General features: G+C 36.1%; 1 protein-coding gene across 1 annotated transcript in view; it reads right to left on the bottom strand.

Annotated features, from left to right (window-relative positions):
* Positions 1–427: 427 nt before the first annotated feature.
* The window catches only part of TAPT1 (transmembrane anterior posterior transformation 1), a 40,731-nt gene continuing 22,266 nt past the window's right edge, over positions 428–18,892 (bottom strand). The window contains exons 6-15 of the mRNA XM_026052389.1: positions 16,924–17,059; positions 14,905–15,002; positions 14,551–14,620; positions 12,352–12,432; positions 11,421–11,530; positions 9,776–9,835; positions 8,442–8,510; positions 7,028–7,104; positions 5,187–5,347; positions 428–2,532 (exon numbers count right to left, since the gene is read on the bottom strand). Coding sequence (XP_025908174.1) covers positions 2,303–2,532; positions 5,187–5,347; positions 7,028–7,104; positions 8,442–8,510; positions 9,776–9,835; positions 11,421–11,530; positions 12,352–12,432; positions 14,551–14,620; positions 14,905–15,002; positions 16,924–17,059 — 1,092 coding nt within the window. The 3' untranslated portion in view covers positions 428–2,302. The remainder of the gene's footprint in view (positions 2,533–5,186; positions 5,348–7,027; positions 7,105–8,441; positions 8,511–9,775; positions 9,836–11,420; positions 11,531–12,351; positions 12,433–14,550; positions 14,621–14,904; positions 15,003–16,923; positions 17,060–18,892) is intronic.

Below are 18,892 nucleotides of genomic sequence, written 5' to 3'. Positions count from 1 at the left end.
AGCCAACCACACAGATTAGGCTAGCCCAAAGAATTTCATTTGCATCAGTTTTTGCCTTTAGGCTATCCCAAAGAATTTCATTTGCATCAGTTTTTGCCTTTAGGTTATCCCAAAGAATTTCATTTGCATCAGTTTTTGCCTTTAACCAATATATCATTAGTAAGTTGGCATTAACATATTTTCATTTTTTTTTCTTCCTACAAGGGGCAATTGCCAATAAAAAACAGGAAACAAACATAATGCAGAAGTAAAGCCAGTTCTAATGCACCTTCTTGTCCCACTTGCAAATGTCTTACCATATGGAAACTTTATACAAAACATACATTGTAAATTGGCCAGCTACGAACAAAGAAATGCCAACACTCCACTTCTACTTTTTTTTAAACAAATATTACAAAATTGATTTATTAAGTTTCACACAGATGCACTTATAAAATTGATACAGACTGTCATTCAACAGAAAAAAAAAGAAAGCAATTCCAAGCTTCCTTTAGCAATTGCTAAATAATTCAAAAATAAGATACAGCAAATCGAGATAATTTGAATTTCAATGTGTGAACTTCTCCAATTAGTATAAAATACATCAAAAATTAACGAATTTCATGATTTTTCCCCAGTGCAAGTCCTCTTCCTCTACTTTTATCCCAGAAGTACATCCATGGATTTTGGCCACTGCTCCAACATTTCCTTATAGGAGAGGAAAGGCTGAAAGATTGCAGCAAGAAAGTCCCACCAAAGCAGCCCCTGTTAACTTGTATGGCAAAGCTATCCCATTACTAAATCTGCTCACATACATGTAATTCTGTGCGTTTATCCCCATTTGCTATATTAAAGTAGTCCTGCAAATTTCAGGGATTACACTGAACTTTCACATTTTTATATTCATAAACAAAACCTCTGCCTTCCCACTCTGATAAATTACAAAATTAATGAAAAGCAACTTTTGTCATCATTCATTCTGCACTGAAGCACCTGCAAAATAAGTTTTCCTTTAAAAGTGAAACTGATGCATATACTTCAATATCTGAAAGGCATCTGAAGATGCTGGCGCTGTGTTTTAATAGTATATGCAGAATTTATCATTACCTCAAGAGTATCTTCTAATGCCAATCTCCAGCCTAGAGTTTTGAGCTGAAGTTTATTTCAGTTTTGGCTTAAGGATTCCAGAACATCTTTCATGAATTCTCCCGTTATTTATTGTGTGAGGAGAGATTGTAATGCAACGTAATGCTTAAATGCACTTTTGTAAGTCTAGTCGATGTACTTAAGTTTCACTAAAACTCACCTATTAAAATGGATGATTCCAATGTGATTGTCCATTTGAGCTATCGTATACATTCTCGGGCAAGTTAATACAGAGATGTCATTCGTAAAGAGTTAAATCCAGAGTGTAATGAATCATTTCTGTTGCATCAATGCCATACACTTCCAATGCAACATTACTTTTGCTTGCTGCAATTAATACTGCCTTCCCTTAGTATACAGAAGTGCCCTTTTATTATCTTTTTTTCCACAGCAACACGAAGTCTTCAGCTTTAAAAAATAACTTTAGAAATAGTTTACTTGGCAGGACATAACTAAACACAAGAAATGATTATGCTTCATATTTGCACAGTTAAGCAGAACCTTCACTATATTTTCTATTTATGATCTTTTTCCTTGGTGTTCAGTATTTAGATAAAATACTATGCAGTATATCTTTCATTTAAAGACAATTTTATTCTCAGTAGTTCAGATACATCTTGAAAAGATTTTTCTGATGACAAGAATAACTGTCTTGACTTACTGTTTAGTGAACGAGTGCTTTTTTATGTACTCATTGATAACTACAAGTTTGGAACTCTGCTTGAAGATGTTTAATTAAAGAACATAACTGGGAAGGCAAGCTTCCTGCAAAGTTGTCAATACATTTCCAGGAATATCCTTACATTGGAGGAACCTTCATGAAAAGTAGTATGTTCTGGAAGCGTGGTCTCAAAATGCAAAATGGGACTGTTTTTTCCCAGTCTATTTTCCAGAAAAGTGATACTGCAGCTCTGCAGGCACCAGGCTAAAGACTCACGATCCGGCACCTTTTCCGAGGCAAGTTAGAGACTGCTTACTGACCTGGCACGAAGCCAAGTTACTTGTAGAAAGAAACTAATATTTGTCTGCCATTAATAATTTAAGTTTTTAAATAAATATTTATGTGCCTTTTGGGGCAACTGTCCATTCTGGTAGCATGTGCTGTCCCAACAGCTCAGTATCCTTAGCACGTTGATTAAAAAAAAAAAAAAAAAAAAAACAAGAAAAAACAAAAAAATTAGTCAATCCTGTTTCCACAGATAGTAAACCTGTCTATCTCCAGCAAATCTTTCTTTGAAGACCTGTGTTTTAATTCTGAACTGTCTTGGCTTATATCTTTTTCTTCTCCATCAGGAGTTGTTAGAAATTGATCTGAATTGCTCGTTACAAGTAGAGATGGCAGGTTCTCCTTCTGATGCACAGGCTGATTGGTAACTGATGTAGATCCGTTCTCATCTGTGGAAATTCCTGTCGGGAAAGTAGACAGATAATCACAAAGATGACCATAAAATGACACAGGCAAAATGATCCATCAGCCAATACAAACTGATGGAACATCCAGATTCATCAACTTCTTCAGAAGTTGTTCTGAAGATGGAAGCCAAGAAAGCAGCAGGGGCAAGAGAAGGGTCATTTGCAGTAGCCAGGTCACTCTAGCACCTTCCAAGTCACTACTTAGTTTTTAACCACAAGGCCGATTTCCAGATTAACCACTCTACTTTTCTAAACTGGTAGAAGGATAAAAATGAATGATATGGAAGTTCAGAGAAGGAGCAAGAGCCTAAGATATATGAAAGGACCCAATAAAACAATCAGGCAGAAGGGGCATTCTACCTTCTGGCTTATGTACCTTTTTTTGGGGTGGATGGTGGTGGGAGATGTTTATGTGGGAAGACTTTCTACAGTCTTTATGTGAAAGACATTTTCAACTGGAACATATAAAAGGAGTTTCTCTAGAAGGAACTAAGTGTGTCTAATCTTCTATATACGTAGAATAAACTCAAGTGCTCTACAGATAGCTACAAAATGTGCTACACATAGCACTGGATTCTAAAGCAGTTCATAGAATATGACTATTTTTATTGCAAGATTCCTGCCTCCATTAAGATATTTATGTAAAATCCATACGTTGTTTTCATGTTTTAGTAAAATGCTTTAAAATACTTAAAATGCACAAGAAAGTGAGGCGATTGCATTTTATTACTGGCTTGTTTCTCTTAAAATCTGAAATATTGTTTCTAAAGGAAGCCCAGAAAAAACTTGACTAATAGGTTTGTCTGCAGTATGTTCAACAAGAAAGAAATTACTTGACAGGAACAGCAGCAACTGGAGCAGCTATTTTCAGAGATACACAGTGCTATATAGAACAACATCACTTCACAATATACCAGCTACTACTTTTAGGCAAATAAATTATTCTCAACATTTCTACACGAGTGAAAGGCACTGTGCTTGCATTAAGGAGACAAATCATGCAAACTGTGAAGCCTCATTACAGGGAAGTATTTTCTATCCAAGCAACTTCCTGAGACATAGCTGGCCAGCTACAAATAATTCAAATTTCCTTTCTTCCAGAAGTATGAAACCTTATCCTTTGAAATTTTAATTTTTCTGTGGAAAAGACAGAAATTCAAGAAAATAAATTAACTCGTGTTGTAAGCTCCTGAAAAGGGGACTTCAGATTGATTCCCTTATGTTCACTGCAGAGAGACTGGTGCAGAGTTTGCCCTGCACAAACCTGATAAGTGGGGCACAGGGATTAATCTGTGCTGCAGAACCCAGCAGAAATGTAGACGCAGAAGCTGGGGAAGCTGACATCATTCTTCCACATAATTGAGGTTTCCAGTAAATAAAGACCTATTAAAAGGTATATATTACTAGGGAAACTGATGAAAGCTCAATTTTTTTTTTAACACTGATGAAAGTTCAGAACAGCCGAAACTTGGTAAGTTAGCATGTTATTGATTGCTACTTTCTAATTAATTTTTTTTTTCCATTTGAGGGAATAAAAATCTCTGCTGACTGGCCTAGTAAGCTGGCTGCTGCTTCAGCTAAAAAGAGTTTGCAGGATTTATTTTCTGTGAGCAGCAGGCTTTTCAAGTGTCAAAGTATGGCTTATTAAGTCCCATATATAAGTGCAATATCAACATGTTTAATTAAACATTATCATTATCAGAGTCCTCTACTCAAATGCAAATGACAATTAAAGCAATACGTATTACATTCTTTCATGAAATTACAGCAATTATATAATTTAAGCTCTCCAGGAAGCATGCAACAAGTTTCAGCCTAACATAATTTGACATAGCTCAGATATAGGTATTTACAACTGAAACACTAACAGGTTCTTAACTCTTCTGTTGCTGGTAAGACACTACAACAACTAATAAGCACCTTAAATTCAAGCTGCTCAAACCTTTGGCAAGCAACAATAAAAGCCTCACTGTTATGTTCTCCAGGGCTCTCACAGCGAGTTCTTCACAGGAAGAAACACAACTAACTCAGCTGACTGCAACAAGGAAGGTTTGTTCTCCTTCTCTAACGTGTCCCAGGAATATAATATACTGCCCCGTGACATTATTAACATGTAGTGCAGCAGCACGTCCACAGCGAACGTGGAGGGGCCACACGAGAAGACCACATGGCATGACAGACTTCAAACAAGAAAGGCCTTCTCAGAAATCATCTGAAATTCATAGTGGGGTTTCATAAAGCTTTTCTTTCCTTCCATTCATCAGTATTTCAAATTATACCTATTGTTTAACATGTTTGACACTCATTTCCATAGGAAAAAAGCATGGAACACTTCCTCAATCTGCCAGGTGCTGCTGCTTGAATGTTTACTTCTTTATGTAGTGCTATTTTCAAACAATACATGCTACTGTGCTATTTCCATCCCCTCCATGCATTGGAGTGGACCCTTATAGAGAAGAAAGTATATGCAAAAGCTGAGACATCTATTATGATCTGTTACAGAGGCTTGTGCTCACTGCTGTTATACTGAACATCCACGGTTCAGCAAGCAGCCTAAACAATGTCACACACTTTATTTGATATTAAGTTGAATCTGGAAGTAATTTCTTTCACTAGATTGGGAAACAAAACCAAACAGTTAAGTTTACCTTGGGTAGATTTAAATTTGCTTTGTGGTTTATTGACTGGCTTCCCCGGAGTGGCAGTGGGGACAGGATTGAACAATTTCTCCTCCATTTTTGCCTCTTTTACGTACTGACATGACTTTCCCAGCAAAACGATACTATTAAGGACTTTTAGAGATATTAACCTGCAAAACAAAAAGATTTAGTAAAAAAAGAGCCTTTTATCCCACAAGACATTAAATGAAAAGGTCAAGTTTTATACTGTTCATCGCCGTTCAACACAAAATGCCTGAAAGGGCAGTTCAGCAGCTAGTTAGTGTAGCAACTATTTTAATGCAGAGCCAGACACGGGCTGTGAAGGAGCAAGTCTGCTACTAAACGTGCTCCTGTTGAAACTGCAGTTTTGAGCATTGCCCAGCCAAGGATCACTAGTGGACCTAAATCACAAGAACTCAAACACCTAACTTAAAGTTGCAGTCTATATGAAGTCCTTCGTATCAGGAAGGCCTGTTCATAAATTCAGTGAATGCCAAGAGGCAACGCTCTCACAGCCCTCACAGCACAGCCACCTGACAGCAGACTGTGGTCAACAATTTGCAGCAAGAAATTCAGCAAACCACTCAAGCCCTTTTGAAGCATCTTCTCATTTGAAGAACACAAAGATGAATCTACCATCTGGCACTTGCTTGAAGACTTACAGATCAAACTTACGTTTTACAAAACCCATTTAATTAACGTTACTTGATATGCTAGGCCTGTAGCAGACCAATGTCTACTCCAAATTTGACAATACAGAAAGTTCACTACTGAAGAACACTTAAAAAGCTACCTGTCCTCGGTGGGATAAATAATGTTCTCTACACATATATATTCTCTGCATATCAACCTATATAGCCAAAAAGAAAACCCCAAAGCCTAAATGCAAAGTCTAAATCCATTCCACACTCCCTGTAAGTATTTTAGTCATCACTGTAATAGACTGAAAAGATGACTTGAAGATAAATGAGCATTTGCAGATGAAAATCCATGGAGTGGGTGTAACTGCTTAATCATGAAGTGACCCAAGCATCAGCAGCAAGTGCATTAATGCACTCAGAAGATGTCAAACTGAAAAATGAAGTATCCAGCACTTCTAAGGGAATTTTATTCAACAGACTCACTTCCAGTAATAAGGCAGTTAGAGAAATGGAAGAATAAACAAAGACCATTTCCAGTGCTCAAAAGAAAAAAGATCATTTTGGTAGCCAAGCAACCATAAAGACACTATTTTATACAAGCTGAAAGCCACAGATCTCTACAATTTATTAGGTTATGAGGATAGATTTTGTAACAGAGCTGAGAGGAGCACTCCTCCATTTTTAAGAAGTTTAAGCAGTTTGTTCTTTCCCCGTCTTGCCCGTGTAGCAGGTGTTTAGGACATGATCCTATATTGATCTAAACAGATAGCAAGTTGAACAGACCACTTCTGCCTTTCCTTCAACTCATGGTCACAGCAAAGGGAGGAGTGAGTTGGCATGATTTATCTAGTCACAAAAAATATGGAGCAATCCCATTTTGAGAAGGTTTAGTAAAGCAGGCTGTCCCTTCCTGTGAGCCTGCAGCAGCTTCTGCTCGCTGAATCTTCTTTATTACAAACACACATACAAAAAGCTCTATTCAGGTAGATACATGCAAGGATGGCACCACACATTCTTGCCCAGTATCTTAAAAGGCAGGTATTGTTGCCTTTTCTTGGCCACAATGCTTTTAATTAAAAAAAAGTATAAAAAATATATAGTGAAAGTATATAAGTATACATAAAGTACAACCTAGCCGTATCAACATAAGGCCACATATATGCAATCAAATAATTGTTAAGTACTTACCCACAATAGAACAGCACAACACAAGTGTAAGCTAAGACGCCTTGAACTTTTATTGAGCTTGTTACAACTCGGATGAGCTGTTTTAAAGACAAAAGTCAAACCGTTAATCATACTCCGTGCAATTATTAATGGAATATTGTAAGGGACTTTTCATACTGTCACAAGACAAAATTAGAAACACTACCCATACCTCTCTTTCCCTTGGTCATTGAAGATTTTGGTTTGAATAAATACTATACTAGCATTTGTCACTAATTGACTTAGCAGACCACTTTTGACTTTGTCAAAACTGCTCTAATAATGTTTACTTCAGCATTTTGACTTTTATGGAACATAACCCCCTCCTCAAACAACAACAACAAAAAAAACAGTGTAGTGAGAAACACTAAAATTATTTAACTGTAACATTGGGATTTATGTGCCAACTGTGCAAAGTAACCTGCAGCAGCAAAACACCTTAAAACATCTCAAGGTAATTACAGTTTGTGTTGGTTAGGATTACAGGTTAGCAAAGTATTTCAGTTTATGCTAAATCGATTATTGAAGGTAACATTAAAGAATAACTTCAGAAAGGTATTTCAATACAATTCTGATTAGAGGTACTTGAGACTTTTTTTATATAGTGCTTGATAAAAGGTGGAGGGAAACCACTGCATGGAAACAAATAAAAACCACCACACACACACACACACCTGCCAGCTGCCACAACACCTTGCATTGTTAGTCCTCCAGGAATATTATGAATTAATGGATTTGCTAGCAAAACAAGGACACATCCCCAATACCATGGCACATTCCCAGTACCTAGACAACCTCCTGCCTGTCTACACGTGTGTGCAGAGCACAATCACAGTGAGGATTTACAGAAACCATTCTGCAGTAGCTAACTCGCCACAGACAGCACGTGGACCCCATTCCAGCAATGAAGGGATTCAGACAAGCATTTCAAAATCCTTTGTGCTACCATGGCTCAGAAGCTGAGCTTCTCCTTACCAAGGGAAACCGAGCCATTGAATGTAACATTGCAGGGACAACTGCAAGGACTTTAAATAAAGAAACTAAAGAACCAGTGCACTCCTACCAAGCTGCTTGCAGCCAGCAGCTTTGACTATTCTGAGTGAATGAACAGGGTACTTGCCAAAAGGAATAAATGTTCAATAAGCACAGATGTAGTGCAATTCCTCTGCAGCAATCCAAGTGCTTATGAATTTGGTAATAGTAATCTACATGCAGCCTTTAATGTCAGGCTGATAAACAGTAATACATTCATAAAGTCACAATTAGTATGTGAGGTAGATTAGACTGAAGTCATGCTCAACCTTGTAGCATTCCTTCAGCTATTTAAAAAGGTAATTATTTCATTCTTACAACAAAGGGAGCTAGCTCTCTCAAAGGGAAAGACGATATGACTTACTAAAACAGCCAGTGGAAGAGGAATAAAACCCATTCTTCTGGAAACTGAATCACTATAATCTGTATATGCCTAAAAATGGGAAAAAAAGAAAGAGGAAGAACTGTGAGCTACTTATACAAAGGAGGGAGCTTATTTTGGCTTGGCACAGCCTCTAGATAAATATCTATCTCTGCTAATAAACACTACAGCATGAAGTGTGTCTATTCAACTTTAAAATGTAAATGCAGATAACCGGACTTTCACACAAGCAAATAATGCTATTATGGCTAGCAAGATTAGCTACAGTGCTCTAAATCAAGAGCAATTAGAGTATAATACAAATCTCTAAATCAAGAGCAATTAGGACACTGTTTCTGAACACATTACTTCATCTATACATTATAACTAGCTTATTTAAAAATGTTTTTGTATTAATTCTTTGATCTTCAGACACTAAACAGAAAAACTCACAACAGGGATAAAAATACAATTATCTACCACAGTAGGGATTTTAAAAATCATTCTGTAAGTATCTATAATTAGCCTCAAGATAACTGTCTTTAAAATTATTTTAAAGTATGTTTACACTTGCATTCAAAATGCAGCTGCTCTGCACAACAGCTTTCCTGCAGGACTCCATGCTGGAAATAGGTAGCATTATAAATGCTCGTTTTCCTTATTACCATTAGAAAAGATTATCATTTTCAGAATTATCTGATTTTAACTCACAAATTAATTAATTTGTATAGTAGCTGAAGGTGTATAATTTTTTTTTTTAATAAGATATAAGCTGCTGCATTCCTAGAAATAGTTACTGCATGTGCCCAGGAAAGCTATATCAGTTATAAATACAAAGTTCATTAAAAGTTAGCGAGACTCATCCAGAAAAGGTGCATTTTAGCCTTCTAAAGGCAAGTACAATAAAACAAAGAAAAGCCCAAACAAACACTGTGTTCTGTAAATGCCCATACCACAAGAACACAGGCATGATAAAAAACATTTATAACAAATATCTGCACAGGCTGTGTGCGAAGAAATAGTATAAGCTCTAATTAACACTGTGCTTTGATATAATGTAGTTAAAACTAAAATGAGAAAAACATCATTTAAAGTTTTCTCAGGAAAGTCTTCTTCAGTCTACTTACGTTCCACCCATCTCCAAAAAAAAAAAAAAAAAAAATTACTCATCCTATCAGTGTATTCGGAAGTCTTCCCTTAAAAATAATTCAAGTAAAGCCTATCACAAAACACCTGAACAAGACAAAAATGAGAATAGGGAGGGGGAAAAAAAAAAAGGTACTTTCCGCATAACAATTATGTTGGTTAATAAATGATGCCATGATTTTCAGGCTTACATTTTTCTGTCGACTGCTAACAAGGTCAAACGCAAGACTGGCTCTGTACTCACTGTAGACCTGGAAAAAATCCAACATGTCAGATGTGTGATTAATTTTTGTTATCACACTATGTAGAAGCAGCAGAGTTTTATTAATGACATAGTTCTGTAGTAGGAGTATTTTAAGTGTTTATGCAATTACTGAAGGATCTAGTTTTCAGGAGGTGTAACTGCATCCTTCACTCACAGATGAAGCTGTATTTCTGTGATAAAATCACTTGGGTAATTTCTACAATATAGATACAAATATGCACAAACATAAACAACATTGCAAGGTTTTAGGATCTGAATGAAACTTTATGTTAGTATTTCTTACCAATTTAAGCAGAATCAGTAACACTACAAAATGAGAGAAGTAATGTTCACCTTGTAATGCAATTCATTTGTCTTAAGCTACATAAAGACTAGGAATCAAATTAAACATATTAAAAAAGTTACTAAGCAAGGGACCCCCTACAATAGGGAGATGAAAGCAGCTCTTCGTCTTTTTAGTTAAGACAGCAAAGTATCTATTTTAGGAATAACTGACAGGGCAACTTGCACTACAGGTACTCAGAACTTCTGGAAAAAAATCAGGTCTAGCAGCCATAAAACTTTAATATTTCAAACTATAAAATAGAGGGTTTGTTAAATAAACCTTGCAAACAACTGCCACCCCCAGCTGTTTCAGCACACTGAGCATGCTATATTTTTGGCCAGCATGACTTCATTATTTCTCTTTTCTGCACTTTCTGTATGAAAGTAGGGCATGCATAAACGCCTCTGGCATAAGGGAGCTTATTAAGTACATCTATTAAACTTGTTTCTACAGCAGACAATACAGTTCCTTTAGAGATGCTGCAAATGATAGCACTTCCAAGTTCTGACCTCATTTACTGAAGAGAGGTTTTAACAGTGAAAAACACACTAATTCAACTCTTCACAAACTGGCCAAATTCACTTGAATTCACACATGAACACTGAAGACAAATGGCCAATGTATCATGTCACGTTACTGCGCAGTAAGTGACCTCATCTACTACGCTAAGCAGAGGACATCCTAAGAAATTCTATGAACAGGGAACAAACAGCTAACCTACTTTGTGTTACTGCTGCAAGGACAAGGGAAAAGGAAAATATTTCTGTCTCCAGATTCCACCTTTCACCTACAGGCAAAATTCAGCAACCTCCCAATAAAGAAAAACAAGCCTGTATTTTAACCCACGATCACATTTTTTGTTTAGCAAAAAATGTGTTTTTGTTTAGCAAAAAATGTACAAGCTGTCTGCAAAAAAGTAGAATGCTGTAAATGGAATTAGCAATTGCTTCACAAAATGATCTGCTAGTTACAGGAATTGTGGCTATTATGTGAATTGTTACACGCTCATTTAAAGTAGTTTATGGATCTAGAGATGCCAGCTTAGAGGCAGAGGGGTTTGTTGCACGTTAAGGACATCTTTAAAAGTCTACTGTATCAGGAAATTACCAACTGACTTTTCTGCACAAAACAATCCTATAAAAGATATTAACAAACAGTTACATTTTCTGCCCAGGTTCAATCTTAACTTTAAAAAAAAATTAGCAAAAGAAAATAGCATTCAGCCTTCAAAACCAAGGATACCTACATCTGCTGTGATGTCGTTGAATTTTGTTATGAAGGCGTGTTTCACAATGTCCACTGCAATTTCTGAAGCAACCACCATGCAAACATCTGGGAATAACACCCAAAGGTGATCTGAAGATTGAAAAAAACACAAGTTGATCCATTTAATTTGACACCACTACTCAAAATGCCAGTTGCAGGACTTGTGTTCAGCAGATGAAGCCCCTCAGAGTCCAAAGCAACATCTGCAGCTTGATGGCACCACTCGGCAGTTCCTGGGCAATTCTTTCTACCCCCTTAGTTGCTCTAGAGCATCACTGTGCAATTACACCACAGCTAGGACCACATTCTATGGCCATTAAAAATGCATAACTTTGTTTGGATTAAAAAGACAGTCTTTATACATACGAGATAGTAGGTGCTCAGTACATAGGACGAATAGACAAAGCACCATCAATTTTAGCCTTTTGGATGCTTAATGTAAGATGTAGGTTAACTGGAACATTCAATCAGAATACATCACACAGATTTGGAACAAACCCTTTAAATATTCTTTATTTAGTTTTAATACTCCTTATTAAAATAAAACCTAATATTGACTCAATATTTATTTGATACAGTATTAAAACCCAAAGATTAAATTACAAACATGTAATTTTTTTACAGAATCTTGCACATTTCCATCTCAAATAGCCTCACAAAATAAATTACTCTAGATCCTCAATGCACTTCAAGGAAAGGGAGGTGTGGGAAGAATTGTCAGAAATCTGTTACAAGAAAACTAAGTTTTAGAAGTAAGAATCTGAAATATCTGAGAAGATTCCTCATTCCAGAGTCACCTTTATTCTCTATCTTTCAGATTGCCACGATAAATAAGAAATGTGGTTGCCTTCAGTTACCTATGCCTTGGGAATTTGTTACTGTGAATTTTATTTTTATACAGGTTTACCTACCTGGATTCCATGAGAACTGTTCCATATTTCTTAGACATACAATTAGCAGCAGCACATAATTGGTGAACCTCTCTTTTATATCTAGTGAAAAGCAAAAAAGCTGTTACTCCAGCACAGGTTTATGTGCATGCAGATATGTATGTATGCTTATTCTGTATCCCTTCACAAATCTTAGATCAATGATGTTTCCCACAGATCATTTCATCAGGTTTTCGAAACACCTGTCTCATTTCAAGTACTTTGCACAGGTCACAGTATCACAGATTAGTGACTGTAAGTAACAATCCATAGATAAAAAGGAAATGAAATAACAGGCATAAGTGAAGGAAATTACTAAATGTAGAACAGGAACAAACTGAAGTTCCAGAAACACTGTAAATAAAGTTAACCTTTTAAGACACAAGATTTAAAATCATGGAATAATCTAGCTAATCAGTCAAACGAGGGAAATAACACAATGTGTCACCCAAGTACTTTATCATAAGAGATAACCACCATGCTTTTCAAAAAATAGTTTGGAGCACAGCTTGAAATTAAAATAAGGTAGATTTAAAAGCATAAAGGCAGGCAACATGCTGGGCTTTCAAGAACAATTAAAGAGCTTCTCATTGTAATTACAGTCTCCTTATTCACTAATCCTGAAATGCTACAGAAACAGCTTGCAGGTATTTATTTCAAATAAAGACTAGACAATCAAGATTTAGTGGGTTTTTTTTTTTTTTTTTTTTTGGCTAAAGTAAAAGCTAGATTTTAAGTCTCCTGTGGTGACATGCAAGTTTGCCCACAGATGAAGGCAACACTGCTGAAGTGGTTCTGCTGCAGCTGACAAGCCAGAGCTGCAGGGAGAGTTGAAATCAGGTTCTTGAGCTGCTGTCTCACACAACTATCCAGTCACAAGATTTGCTTCAACTTCCAACACCAAAAATATATTTTGCATATATTAGTTATCTAAGTACCAAGCTGCATCTTACAATCTATTCAATTATTTTTTATGGACTTTTTTATGGATTCATTTTTGGAGGATTTCTTTTAGTTTTTAAATTCTATTTGAATTAGCAGACAAAGAAGAATTTTAAATAGCATCAGAAGACATATAGTATGCCAAGACAAGATGCACAACTGTTACCGGTGCAAAACACTGAAAGGACAACAGAATTACCATAAAAAATGAACAGATTCATATCTTTAGTATGAACTAATCACTATTACTTCACTTTTATTCCAAAAGATAAAAACCACATTCCTCAATATTATGTCCACTAGGAGAGAGAAAAGAAAAGCAAAACAAACACTATCAGTGAGCATTCTAAGTGCTCTAGGAAAAAAAGCTATCAGTTTGTAAGGAATGAAATAGCTTGTTCTGTGCACCCTTGTATCTATTTCCTTATGCCCCTGGCATTATGAACAGCATCGCTTCTTCCACTGAGTGACAAACAGAGACCCAATATCACCATTATGGATCTTCAATAATAGAGCTTAGCAATAAATTCTTGATAAAACATATCTTCTACCATGCTATCACTAAGTGTCTTTTTATGGAGGAAATTATGAACCACTTCTACTAGCATTTCCCTCATTTATTTTAAGATTTCAATCAACCAAAGAGGACTCATCTTTGCAATAGGAGAGCCAAGTGTGTACTCTCACCGATAAGAAACAACTGCTATTATCTTACTAACATGTCAGTTTAAAACCATCTCAGGAAACACGCATTCTTTTCTTATACTTTTGTCACTAGCCAGCTATTTCATTTTACTGGGTTACACTTTTTTTTTTTAATTTTTTAAATTTAAATTTGATTTCAAGAAGCATCCTTAAAATTGCCAAACAGTATGTTTTCTGTATATGGGGCTACTATAAACAGTGCCCTACTAGTCAACTTTACTGGTAGGATGAAGATGAAACTCTTCAGAATGCCTATACTCTGAATCTCTATATGATGTAATTTATATTTTAAACTACTATTTAATAAATAAATTGAGCACAAGGCTGAAAAGTTGTTTGAATGTCTTAAAAACAAGGTGTTTTATCAGCGTTCCTAGAATTGGAATTCTTTTTTCTTGCTACTGAACCAAGTAGTAACAGAGGAGCCCTGGAATTCAACTCAGAACGCTTATTCACATGAAGTAAAATTATTATAAAAGCAAAGAAAAATGATTTCTTATTTCAGTTTCCTCCGATTAGCAGAGCTATACATACCGCTATTTGACATTTGAAAAAGATTGTTCTTCTCAAACTTCTTGAAAACACTTCCTTTTATCTCAACAAACTGCAATTTTTAAGAACAGTTAGTTAGTTCTTATTGGTAACAAACAAATATCAGTATCAGGTTATCAGGCAAAGACTATGAAAATATGCAATATGATACACTAAGATGAAGAATACTAAAAAAAAAAAAATTAGAGTGACTGTAACATGCAGTTTCTTTATACACTATGCCAATATATCCCAGAGCACTGAGTGAGATGGAAGCATGGCATAGGGATATTTCAACTCTTCCATCTATTTCTGTAGTAGGAAAGTATTGAGCTGTTAAACTCATGCCATACTTACATTATTTGACATCATGATGGTAAGCAATGACTTATTATGGGAGTTGAAGGCCACGTTAAGAGTTGTTGCTTGAACCATTATAAGAATGGCATGAAGGACTGTAGAAAATTAGGTTAAGGAAACATTTGGAAATGACTTTTCTGCATAATAGTAAACTGCATCAAATTCCTTATTTCCTGTTTTGTTTTTAAAGTTCTTAGTAAGAAGAAAGTTTCCCTCTCTCCCTATCAACCTAGATTTGCAGCAAGGCAGTACCTAAATCTTTGAGCAGAAGTTTGCATTACTTCAATGTAGTCCAAGACCTCATCCCGTAGAAGATACAAAACTAGCTCAACACGAGAGCATTTCTGCTGCAACATCCATCCATGAATGCTGTGTTTCTTCCAGCTCTCTCAGGGTGCTTTATAACATGTAATAACCGTGTTGTTTTCCTGTTCTAAAAGAGCAGCATCAGCATCAGAAAGGAAAAATAGCAATACATAATGAAGGATTTCTGGAGATAAAGGAATAACATACGGTTTTCACAGAAAACACGGGAAAGTTCAGGAATTCTAGATTTATCACAGCATCTATCAGACTGCGTTTTTCTTTATGGGCCTTTATCAATTCACCTTAGGTTACTTCCCTGTAAATTAACCTGTTTGTCCCTTTATGCACTTCACTGTAGTTAACACTGTAGTAAACATGTTCTAGCTGGCCGTCTCTCAGGAGCCTGTATTTGGTCTTCATACCTACTCTTACCCACCAACTTACATGAGTTAGACGACCTGTTAATTTCACAGTTGTCTGCGACTACCATCATGAAGTGGTTCTAAGCATAAAAAAAAGTCCTGTTATTCCTCGCAGAGAAAACTGAATCAAAATGTTCTCCAACCATTAACAGTTTATGGGACTGACATCAGGTTAGGATGTGCCTGAAGAAACTTCTGCTTCCTAAATAAGTATATACGGGGCAGACACTAAGGCCTGAGCATCAACTTCTCTCTACCAATCCATTTTATTAGCACCAGTTACTAACGTGGCAAGAGCCCAAGACAGCACGTTTAATGGAACAAGTCATGGCAATATCTGATTAATTTCTCACTTGCTTTTCCCTAAGGATTCTACACCATCTCCATGGGTAAAATTTTAGCTCACCTGACCACTCAATTCTGGCAGGGGCTCTTTAAAAATACCTGACTCCAAGTGCTTCAGGATCAATCCGGTAGTTTACCGCTTGCTACAAACAGCCATACAGACTGCTAGGCCAGTAACTCATTCTAACTAATGAGTCCCCATAACTCATTCTCATTTGCAGATGCTCCAGTCTAGTCCTGCAACCACCATTGCTTTGGCAATTCAGGATGAAAACACAGACTGACCTATATTTACACTAAATAAGAGGCTAATTAGTTCCCTTTTTGACGAGAGAATGGAAGTACCCAAACTATTAAAAGGTCTCCAAATACTTCCCACTCCTCACCCTGCAAAGAACAGCTCTGCTGTCGCACTGAGAATTAGGCAATCCTGCATTCTACTATAATCACTTTAGATAAAAAAGAAGCTAACAAGAAAAAAACATGCACTCATTAAAATTACAACCCTTTCAAGAAAATAGTTACTTAATGGTTAGTTAACAAGTTAAATGGTTATAATATTCTACTAAATAACAAACCCGCTGTTTTCACCTCCTGTGACTCAAAAAAATATTTAGGGTAAAACAGAATTAAGTTTCTAAAAACATCCAGATACTCTCTTCTATTTACTACAGTTTAGGTACTAGTAAAGTTATCTATTACTACAGTAAAAAGGTTTTCTTTTAAAGGTTCAAAGATTAAAAAGAAAATTATTTTTTAAAAGCATTTAAATTTTGCCACAAAACATAGCAGTGGCAATTTATTCTGATAGTAAGCATCAATTAAACATTAATTCAGAAATGTAACAGAGTTGTCAACTATATTTAAAGAAAATAATTCAAAATAATTACTGCATTTTTTTAACCTAGAATGTTTTGCCATTTGTTGGAAGGAAAAAGGATACAGACATAAAGCACTGCCATGAAGAAGTGAGGAATCACGCCTATATGAGCTCTTTTTCTCTCCTTAGGTTCCGTAGCAGTCCAATACAGGGCATCCAAAATATCTTGTCCAAACGAAGAAAAAAGACGATCAGCCACCTAAATAAGGAGATTTTTGTTTTTACTTCCTAAAAACATCTTTTGAAAGACATTTAAAATATTCCACTATGTTACAACCCCACCTAGAAGTTGGTAAAATTTCACATCCTTTTCATTTCTTGTTGCCAAAAGGAAAAACTAGTAGTAGTTTTGGGAAAACTACAGACACCCAAAGTGAATATATTCAGCAAGTAGGAAAAAAACCTAGACAGTGGTAACGCTAAAGCCAGGACACACAGGGACAGGAAGCCAAGTTGGTAATTCAGTAACACAGCAGGAAAGGTCAGATGGAATTCCACCAGTTCTTAACACCTCACTACTAGCACTCAAGGAAAACTGAAGCTCGTTAAGAGGAAAGGCTCTATGAAACACCTCTCTCCTGTTTTCTTTTTTTTTCCTCTCTCTTCCTACATGTTCAAGTTTGGTAATTTTAAATATAAACTGTAGAAAAGAGGGGAAAAAAATACACACACAAAAAGTTAACTCTGTATTACAAAGCACAAAAATGAGCCATCTGTATCTGCTTACAAAACTAATTAGACTAAAAAGTATGACAAACTGTTCATTTCTACTTAATAAACACAAATAAGTGATATTTCCTCTTCCTGCCTTTTCTATGAGAAAAAAAAGGCTCTTTTAGACATGTTAAAACAACAAGCAGCAGTATAGAACTGAGTACACTATGTATCTGCAAAAATTGAACCATACCATATTATATAGAAGACAACACAATTTGACAACGTAAGTAAATGCAGATTTAATTCCCTGACTTGGCTAATTAGAAGTTTAAAATGTAATGATACTGAAGAGACAAATCTTAAACTTTTTCAAGTCAAAAGTCTCCAAGATTCCCTAAGATATGAAAAGACTGAATAAAACTTATTTTACCGAATGCCTCAATCTCCATTACAACCTGCTATTCTAAAATACTCTGAGCATTAAAATGAACTAAGCCATGAGCTGATGAATTACTATAAATCTGAAGGTCAAAAAAGTTACATCAGGTGATATTTACAATGGCACAGTTTTCGGCTTTCACATTTTGCACGTTAAGGCAGTCCATGTTCTTTGGTTCCTGCTCATTGTGATTTGCCACCAAGCAACCCCAGCTGGTGCAGTAACACCCACAGAGTTAGAAAGTTTGCTAAGTTTTTGTCCACAATATTGTGAGGGTTTTAACGGGTAAAAATGATGGCTTTGTTTAAATAAGCCCGTTTCTCATCCAGTGGGATAGAAAATATGAAAACCCATTACACAATATTGCCGTTTGCTTTTCCAAATGTGACTTACCTAACCCCTACATGCCGGCTCCAGGCTCCAGCAGAATTCCAAGGCGAGTGCTGTCACCAGCATAACGCACGCTGGGGCTTCACAAGGAGCAGGAGCCGGTGGGTCTGAATCTAAAAAAAGAGAAGTGCCATTTAAGCCAATTGTGCTGAATGCTCCCTTTAATAGGGCTATCTGGAGCACTCGGCACATCATTGGAATATTTTGCATTCCTTTAAATCTGTCCAGGACAATACTCTCTGGACCTATCAACAGCCGAAAACATTAGGACATTGTAAACATCTCAGTCAGCAATTTAACTAAATAATAATAATTGAAAAAATCCTATTTTGACAATTCGTGAAAGTGTAGTGTTTATTATTTTAAGAAAAGGTAAAAAAGTTTGTTTTTTGCACTAGCAGCAAACATTTATAGCTCTCAGCAAGACAGTGTTCAAACTGTTGCAAGCAGACACCATGCTATTTAATGCTAATACTGTAGCTATAACCCATCCTCTCAAGAGGGTCTCAGAAAACAAAACAAAAAAGAAGCAAGCAAAAAATCCCA

This window comes from Nothoprocta perdicaria, unplaced genomic scaffold (genome assembly GCF_003342845.1).
Source record: "Nothoprocta perdicaria isolate Ctin4 unplaced genomic scaffold, notPer1 scaffold_88, whole genome shotgun sequence".
NCBI lineage: Eukaryota > Metazoa > Chordata > Aves > Tinamiformes > Tinamidae > Nothoprocta > Nothoprocta perdicaria.
This window is presented reverse-complemented; position numbering and strand designations above follow the sequence as displayed.